The 9,265-nt window shown below is 34.9% G+C and overlaps 1 protein-coding gene across 9 annotated transcripts; it reads right to left on the bottom strand.

The window, feature by feature from the left end:
- Positions 1-2,437: 2,437 nt before the first annotated feature.
- On the bottom strand, positions 2,438-8,891 carry LOC142643829 (uncharacterized). 9 transcript variants are annotated; one of them, XR_012845923.1, is made up of 8 exons: positions 8,605-8,890; positions 7,361-8,488; positions 5,176-5,255; positions 4,133-4,397; positions 3,724-4,022; positions 3,463-3,621; positions 3,288-3,343; positions 2,438-2,738 (listed from the first exon to the last, which is right to left on the bottom strand). XR_012845923.1 is itself a non-coding variant. In XM_075818546.1 (7 exons), exons 3-6 carry the CDS (start codon positions 8,115-8,117, stop codon positions 3,754-3,756), a joined length of 1,371 nt encoding a protein of 456 aa, XP_075674661.1. In that variant the 5' UTR covers positions 8,118-8,133; positions 8,363-8,488; positions 8,605-8,891; the 3' UTR covers positions 3,101-3,621; positions 3,724-3,753. The 9 variants fall into 9 exon arrangements, 6 of the variants coding, with proteins under 6 accessions (XP_075674661.1, XP_075674663.1, XP_075674659.1 ...); XR_012845924.1 differs by lacking the exon at positions 3,288-3,343 and having other exon boundaries at positions 2,439-2,738; XR_012845922.1 differs by lacking the exon at positions 2,438-2,738 and having other exon boundaries at positions 3,101-3,343.
- Between the last annotated feature and the right edge of the window lie 374 nt (positions 8,892-9,265).

Raw genomic sequence — 9,265 nt, 5'->3', positions numbered from 1 at the left:
TTTTGGAGAGCTGACCTTTAACTTTGCTCCTTCCAAGTTTTCTCTGTCTTCTCTGTTCAGGCTTAGCCCCCTTTTGGCCGCCCCTCTCCTTTTGTCATTTTTTCCTAGGAAGCCAAGTCTTCCTCTGCCAAATCGAAGGTTCCCCTGGCTATTTCCTTCTTTTACTCTGGGTTCCCCTAGGTGCCAGCCTTTCGCTCTTGAGTCGTTGCTCTCCACGCCCTTTGGCTCTGTGCTGCATTGCTGAGCGCTCAAGAAGGACACCTCTGCCTTTCGTTCCTGATACCTTTTAATCCTCCTTTGAGCTATCTTAATCCTATCTTGGTCGTGCTGCCCAGAGGTCCCAGGTAGTCCCCAGTATCCCGGCCTAGCTCCCTTTCTTCTGGACTTTCTTTGTCTCTTTTTTTATTTGATTATGACGGGCTGAATTCTTTTCTTTCTCCTTTTTTTTTTTTGGACTCCTTTCCTCTTCACGAAGCCTGGGCCTCAGGTCCATCATCTTTCTTTCTTTTGTAGCCCCAATCTTTTTTTTCTCAAATTTTTTTTTATTTCCCACGGATTGGCCCAATGTGTCATTTCTTTGGGCATTTTATCATGATTTCTTTTTTTTTAGACCTCAACAGAATTTTCTCTAGACTAATCTGTACGTGTGAACATCTAAACTGATTTTATTTATTTTTTTTTTGTTTAAAATAATCTGAGGGGATTTTTTAAGCCAACAATATCAACTTCAACTTAAAAAATCCAAAGCACAACACATAGCACCCAGAAGCTAAAAATGATCAAAAGATTCAAAACCACGATATATCTTTCTTAGCTTTATGAAATGGATAAGATTAAGGTTGGAAAAAAATGGGTTTGTTTGAAAAAAAAAAAAAAAAAGCTCAACAGAGACAGATGGGAGAAAGAGATAATAATGTGAGTGAGATTGTGGAAGATGGTGTTATATAAGGAGAGAGATAGACACGTAGAGAGAAAGCAAAACTAGGGGCCATTTGAAAGAGTTAAGTCAAAGCTATTGGCTGGAAAGCATTTTGGGAAAGTGAGAGTGAGAGGAAAGGGGGATTGAGAAGAGAGGAAGATGAACCTGATGAGAGACGGGAATTTAGGGATTTAGAATTTTCCCCAATTTGATCTCACGTGTGAACATTTGTAGTAGATTTTTTTAATTTGACGTGGCAGTACAATAGGCCGTTGATGTGACATAAAAATTATTTTTTTATTATCTCATTTGACACATCAACTTTTTTCATCTGAGAGATAATAACAGGGACTAAATTGATACAACACAAAAAATGTTAGGGACCAAATTGATACAAGTGAAAGGTTAAGGACTAAACTAAAGATATGATGTAAAAGACAAGGACCAACTTTGTAATTTACCATTTTTTTAATTTAATTCAAGATAGTGAAGGAGATTATTATGGAGTTTGTGATAAGCTTAGAAGGCTTTTTTTTTTTTTTTATAAAATTTTTCATTCTCACTTTTAGGAAAATGTTTTTTTTTTTCCTGAACACAGGAAAATGTTTTAACTAAAACTAATTTAAAGTTATTTTCCTCTAATTTATTATATGATAATTAAAGAGATTGTTGTTTTTTTTTAATGAATCACATGACTTATACCACGTATCTATTAAGCAAGAGATGGTACCTTCACAAAAGCTTGTGGTTTTGGGGGAACGGGGGGAGTGTCTTGTATTCTAGCTCTAGATGAGCACTTTAGGATAGATTTTTATGTTCCTAATTGGACCCTTTTCTCTATGCTCCTAATTTGTTGAGCATTGAATGCTACTATGCCAGGACATACTTTTTTTTTATTTTTATTTTTATTTTTATGGATGTTTGGATTACCGATAATAAAAATTCTCCGTCTCATGTGCTCACCCTACCCTACTATATCCCTAATGAATTTCTCCTATCTCATAAAGATGACATGATAAGTCAGGTTTTGCTTGTCTTGCCAGTCGCAGCATTCCAAGTTTTATATACATAATTTTTTTTATTATATAAAAAATTAAATTAATCATTTTTACACCTATCTTATTTATAATTTTGTTTATACAAATTCTAATTTCAACTCCCAAAGCACTTGATTTCTCTCTCTTTTAATAGTAACAAGACTAAGCCTCCTCGATATCTTTTACCCTACCTCTCTAATGTCGAAGCCACCTCTTTTGGTATTAGAAAAGGTTCTCCTTTTAAGAAAAACTAGACAATGCCACTAAGATTCTTAGTCCAACCCGTCATTTAAGTCTCCAAAATGAGGGAAACTTGGAGTGGAAGAGGAGGGGATAGGTTCCACTTTTATATATATATCTCAAGTTTGCCCTAATAATGTCAATTGATATCTATCTTTAATTTGAATAGAAGAGAGGTATAATTGTCAAATTATATTATGATATATTATCAATTAGCTTCTTCCCATTATAATTTTTAAGACATTTAAACAAATGGGAGGGATATACCTACTTATTATTAAAAAGTCTAAATCAGGGGAAGAGATAACCATTCCCCTCCCATTTACTTTAATTCACTTTCACATCATACTTCCTTCTTTCTCCAAATTTCCAAACACACCAAACAGTGTTAGAGGAAACAGGAGTGGAAACTTCTAATAACAAGCTACATGTCCAATAGAACCTTGCAAATGTTGTGCTGCTTCTAATTCACAAAAATTGCTAGTTTAGCGAACATTCCATCCGAAGAAGCAAGAAAATAAGGCTCCCATGTAGATTCAATCCTGCAGCCACAATATAAATAACAGGTATTTTTCTTTTGTTTTATTTCTTATGGCAATATGGGTATAATACAATGGATTTTGCAGATAAAAATGATATTAAAATACAAAGCAGCACACACTTTCGGATGATAAAAATCAGTCGAAATTTTCAAAACTCAACTGTGACATTTGGCTAAAGAGAACTATTCCTCTCACCTCTCAAAGTCTCAGACAGCTAGACATAACATGACATCTACCCTGATAATGTTACAAGCCATGCAACAATTAAAAAATGTCATAAGAAAAATTTACTCTATTATAATGCAACTTAATGTAATTTCTCCATTTTAGTTATCCTAGACCAAATTTCAACCAAATGAAAGTAACAGCTTAAGTTTGCAATTTTTATTTTGACATAGTTTAGAGATTTGGACAACAGACATTGTATAGTCTATCCTAATCTTAGTTTCACCAAAAGGGTAAAACACGGCTTGGGCAATGATAATGAGGCTGTTGATAATAGATGGTACTTTTTTTTAAAGAACTTATATACGAAAGGGTGGATCTAACCAATTGAAGCAGTATATATCATTAATATGATATCAGAATTCAGCTCTCAATTTGTGCTGCAAAAAAGGAAAGAAACAAAAAAGAATGCTGTACATGTTAAGAGCTTTCCAAAGATGAAAGAAACTGTTAACTAATTGTATAAAAAAAATCAGAAAAAATGAATAAAAAAAATGACCTGCAACTAGCAACCTTCACCTCCTCTACAGACTAAATGAGAGAAAATGGCAAATAAAAATTCCTATTTGCAGGACACATTAGATGATTTTATTGAAAATGGACCATCCACATTATGTCTCTCCTCCGTATAGGTTATTTATGAATCAGCCTCTGCCACCTGAAGAAAGAACAAAGAGAGAATGAAAACTTAAACATTTAAAAAGCAACAGGAAGAGTATGTAACTCGAAAGAAAATGAGTGAGTAATAAAAGACACATACACAATGATTATAGACACATTTTTTTCCCCTTCAAATCCGAAGGTAACCTCCTCTATCTTGAATGGCTCCATTTTGTACGGTTCTCCTGAGGAATGACTTCCTGTTGAGAGACCAGCTTCTGCCCAAAGCCCTAATCCGTTGCCAGGCAGCTACACGGGAATAAAGAAAAGGAAAACAGAAACACAACAGCACCAAAAGTAGCATTGCCAAACAGAGCATCATTACATTACGAAAACCATCTCTTAACTCCGGGGCATTTTGCCCTGTCCATGGAACTCCTCCCACATTCATGCCAAACACTGTAATAGATAATTGGTGTCAATCCTCCTCACTTTCACAAAAATCATAAACGAGTGCACTGGAAAATTCTTCTTAAAAATGAAAGGTTATATCAAAGAGAAACGTTTACCTCCGGTAATGATGGACAAAGGAAGGAATACTATTGAAAGGAATGAGAGATAATATAGCTTCCTGTTTATTTGCTCGGCCTGCCAGCTATCAAGGCCAGCTTGGATTGCTGTGACGCGATTTGCAATAAACCCTACATTATCTTTCAGCCTCCTTAACCGCCCTATCAACTCTTCAAGGGAGTTAATGTCTTCGCTAGCAAACCAATGCTTTGAAGAACATTTTTCTTTCACTCGTGGAAATACTTGCTCCCCATGCGCTATCACCTGAGTTCAATAAAAGTACAAACCAGAATAAGGTCAAGTTAATAAAGCTTTCAAGTATATCATTAGATCAAAACTCAAGTCAAATAGTGGTAATAATTCTAGCCAATGACATTCCTATGGAAGATCAAGAAAGCATGGACAAGAAAGATTCAATTATAGAAAGATTGTCCATATATTTATTAGTGGAATGTTTTACTTGGCCTCACAACCCTTATGGTCAATTACATATGATATATTGTGATTTAATGAACTTGGCACTGTTGGAAGGAGCTAAAGACCCAGAGAGAGTTGGACTCCATTTATTTGAAGTAACTTCCATAGCCATCTGATTTCGGGCCTTTTCTTCATCAAAACCTAAGTAAAATAGTGGTAATAGTTCTAGCCAATAACGTTCCTATGGAAGATCAAGAAAGATAACATTATAGACAAGATTGTCCATATATTTAGTGGTGCAAGTGCAACGTTTTACTTGGCCTCACAACCCTTATGGCCAATTACATAACTGATATATTGTAATTTAATGAACTTGGCTCTGTGGGAAGGAGATAAAGATCCCAGAGAGAGTTGGGACCCCATTTATTTGAAGCAACTTCCATAGCGATCTGATTTCTGGTCTTTTCTTTTAAGGGTATACTTCTTATCACAGACTTAAAAATTTTAAAATTGTTACTCAGATAAAAGTTAATTGGTTAAGTAACCACTTTGAGTTACTGATAACTATTATCCCTTTCCTTCTGTTTTTGGACGTTATTGAAACTAAATGGGCCTGATAAATTACCTGCAAAAGGCGCTGCAAATCAAGATGCATTTTGGGGAATCTTCTATCATCTAGCATTTGCTTCTTTAAAGCAAACCCACCTGCAATGAAGCAGAAAAATCATGCCTTCATTTCAACCATTTTTTTGATAGGTAAATTTTGACCCAATAGTAAACCAAGCCAATCAACACAGAAAGTGGGAGCTGCCTAAGCACAAACGGAAGTTAGAAAGAGATGGAGGAATTTCGAAAAGGATTGATATCCACTTCCTTTTTCAGTTAAATGGAGCATGTATCCTCAACAGAGAACAGATCTTTCAGATGAAAATCCTGCTACTGGCTCTCACCAAGCTTTTTCAACAGTATCACTATGGGCCGTTGTAGATCAATTGGCATATTCAGGTCAACCAGTGGGAACATGAATGCCCATGCTGAGTATAACAGTGGTTCTTTATTGACCTAAAGAAACAGCTGTGTATGTCACCATTTTGTTGCATGAAGTTTTGTCATCCTGTGTGGCCTTTTACTTATTAAAATATGTTAATTGACTAATAATTTTAAGTAATATTCCAAAACTGTTTTAACAATTTTCCACACTGCAAAAGAATGGCAATAGATATTCTTCATACATGTCATGTTTTGATTTTGGATACCGATTCAAAGACATTTGCATTATGATTAATTTACAACAGATCATGAAGCTCCTTATGAAATAAAATGTTATACAGACTTGGACTTCGCCCTCATCCTTTCATGCATCACTAAGGCTTTGACACACCCATAACATGGACTCAAATGGATTGTCTTACACAATGTTCTTTTTTTTCCCCATATTTTTCATGTCTTGACTATTGGAGATGGGAAAGTACACTTCCAATGCAAGTGCAGGTCCTCCTTCCAATGTTTCCAACATCCTGATTTAAGATGTGAAGAACTTTTAGAACTTTCAAGGGTGCGCCCACAGAAACAAGGCAGAATTTATTTCATCGACCTATGCAGTTACAAACCATTTCTTTTACCAAGTAGTATAATAATCTATAATTCAATTATTTGTTTCCCTCAGATACTTGGTCGAGTTTTCATGTAACTAGTCCAATTTATTTTTTAATTATAAGAAGCAAATAGAATTAAGATTTTATCCATTTTGCTCTCTTTCCCAACAGTGAAGGATCATATTCCAACCCCCCCCCCCCTTTTTTTTTTCAAAAGAGACAAAAAGAAAAAAGTGAACAACAAAAGAGAAGGGTCCTTTTCTCATGTATTAACATGAGCTTGATGGGAATGAACATGCATTTCAATAACATGTTCTCAAGTATGAACTTTTTAGGCAAAAAGAAGTTCTCAAAGTGCAACTCATGCACAAATATATTACACCAACCTTTTCCTGACCAGTTTCTCTACATATTCTAGTACCAATAATAAGGTGTGCATGAATGACATTGGACCAACTCATCATGTTCTTTTAAATTATGAAATTTCTTCCTGGATCTTAAATAATTAATAAAATAAATACATTCACTATTGAGGAAGATTTGCTAAATTAAAGTTGAGGGTATAAGAAAAATGAAGGCCTAAATAAAAATTGGATTTGTAGTGTGCGTTTGGGTCTTGATTATAAGCTAGCTTGTTGCCTTTTTTTCCCTATTATTTGCAGGTCCCATGTGAGTTCTTTACTTATTTTATTTAGCTTTTAGATCTACAGTACTTTTAGCAAAAAGCTAAATAAGTTGTTCCTAAACAGAATCCAATGTAATGAGAAAAGACAATCACCATTCATTAATAACATTCTACAATCCTATTAGAGTAAAATGACAAAAAATGCTTTGTGAAGCTAACCCCAAGTAGTTGGGCATCACAGATTTATTGAGCTAAGATTTATATTCACCATGGTATTGTTTTAATACTGGCTTAAGGCATGCACACGCTTAGGAGTTTAGAGGTTACAAGACCTTTTAAACTTTCCTTGCTGAGCTCAGAGCTTTTTCAACATAATTGAGTCCTTAGCAGTTATAGAGCTAACCACATGATCATGAAAAGTGATACATGAACCCAAAAAATTGATGTTACTGTGAATTATAAACAGATTAGGATATAAAAATTAATAAGAAGTTTCTTCCACAAGCGAATTGATAAGTAGACTGACAGTAATTAGGATACAATACATAAGGAAGACTCAATTATGCAACTAGAATTGAATTAGATTTTACCTTTATCCAATTGAAGCTCCACAGAGTCCAGATCCATCTCGAGTTTAGTCAGAACATCTTGAAGGTGATCCACATGTGTGTCAACAATGTGAACAACAAGATTAGAGACTGATTTTGGCACAGGATTATCAGCTTCCTCAGAGTGATTCATTGTCAACAAGAACTCAAGAACATGCTCTCTGATAACAATCCCAGCTCCTTCCTTCTGTTCACTGCCAGGAGAAGAAGGACTCTCCACCCTGGGAATCTCTGAGAGAAGAGACTGACCAATCTGCGAGAAGCCCAATCTAGGAACACGGCCCAAAGAAACTGTAATCACTGAATTCTCAGTAACTCTTGCAGCAATTCTAAATGTAAACTCACTAGAGGGAGGACCAGGTGAATTAACTCTAAAAACAAGAGCCCCATCCACATGTCCACAAAAGGGTCCATTGCTGACAAGTGAAAGAATGTCTTGTAGTTTCAAAGGTGGACAAAGAACACTAATGAGGTATTGTGCAGATTGTGCAAGTTTCTCAGTTCCTTTTGGGAGTTCCACATGGTACCAACAAAACTCATTGCCTCTACCTTCTGCAAGATCCCATTCCTTATTATAGAAGTTCCCACATCCATCAAATATATAAGCTTTCTGTCTCACCATACCCTGATACTGGGTCCGGTAGACATGGCGCTCCCTGAGAGGAATGTCTCCCAAGGGTTGCCTCTCCATTTCATCTGCCTCTAAGTCATTGATGGGTTCTTCACGAGCTAGGTCCATTATCTTATTCAGATATCTTCAAATAATGAAAATCCAATGACAACAATAAAGTCAATCGACTCAACCCAATCCAGAAAATGCCAATTCAAACTGAAGATTCAGATCATTCAAAAAGTCAAAAGACTCAAAACCCTGCACTTTACAATAAAATGCAAGAGTTCAACCACAAAGCATTTTGTTATCTTATCCTTTGTGACCCAATTCAATAACATTCACATAGCTTATGATATCAAAATAGAATCTACCTGCCTCAAAACAAGGCTCACCCAACACTTAGATCCAAAAAGAACTCAAATCCAGACTTTTTCAACAAATTTGCAACAAACCCACTTGACCTTACCTTTAATCCACCAAGATTCCAAATTCAAAACCTGAAAAACCCACCAAAGTTACAATCTTTCATACCCAACTCAACCCCAACAAATCCAATTCCAACATGAAAATCCTCAATAATACTTTAACTTAACAACAATTGATAAACACGTACCTTATTGAAAAGTCAAAAATAAAATTCCAAATTGCCTCCAATTCCAACAGACATTAATTTGAGTTCTCACAAATCGAATATGTCTTAAGTGAAAAAACTTCAAGAAACGTGTTGCATGGGTCCACCTCAGTTTCTCCGAAACTTCCCTTCATCACCAACTTGTGTTTTAAGGAAAAAAAAAAAATGCATATACGCAGAACTACTGTTATATTCTAGAACTAATTCCAACGCGCCCAGGGACCAATCACTTATTTAAAATTGCGTTAAATTTTATTTTGCTATTAATTTATGGTGTTATGCAATTTATTTTTATCTTTATCTCTTTTCACACCTCATTTTGTTGATTGAGTTAAAAAAAAAAAAAAAAGAGAGATTTGTACTTGGTAGGAAATTATTTATTTTTTGAAGTGAAATAAAAAAAAAATTATGAGGCCAAAGAGTGAAAAGAGGGATATATCGTGGAGAGAGAAGCTTGTGTCCAACCTTTTTCTTTTTTTATAATCTTATTACTATTTATTAAAGAAAATCTCATGATAATTTTCAACTTTTTGTTTTCTGTTGGGGAACTTTTTAAGCTTTTTCAATTATTTGAAAGGTCATTATGTTAAGGATAACCCAAATTATCTCAATTCTTGCTTTGAATTTATAAAATATATAAAAA

The sequence above is a fragment of the Castanea sativa genome, chromosome 7, assembly GCF_040712315.1.
Source record: "Castanea sativa cultivar Marrone di Chiusa Pesio chromosome 7, ASM4071231v1".
NCBI classification, from domain to species: Eukaryota; Viridiplantae; Streptophyta; class Magnoliopsida; order Fagales; family Fagaceae; genus Castanea; species Castanea sativa.
This window is presented reverse-complemented; position numbering and strand designations above follow the sequence as displayed.

What these genes read in the sequence shown, in the direction of transcription:
- LOC142643829 (XM_075818546.1), bottom strand. Translation starts at nt 8,117, where the DNA reads ATGGACCTAGCTCGTGAAGAACCCATCAATGACTTAGAGGCAGATGAA. An exon ending in ATTTGCAGCGCCTTTTGCAG is followed by an intron (nt 4,398 to 5,175) that starts GTAATTTATCAG and finishes TATTGAACTCAG; the next exon opens with GTGATAGCGCATGGGGAGCA. An exon ending in TTTGTCCATCATTACCGGAG is followed by an intron (nt 4,023 to 4,132) that starts GTAAACGTTTCT and finishes TATCTATTACAG; the next exon opens with TGTTTGGCATGAATGTGGGA.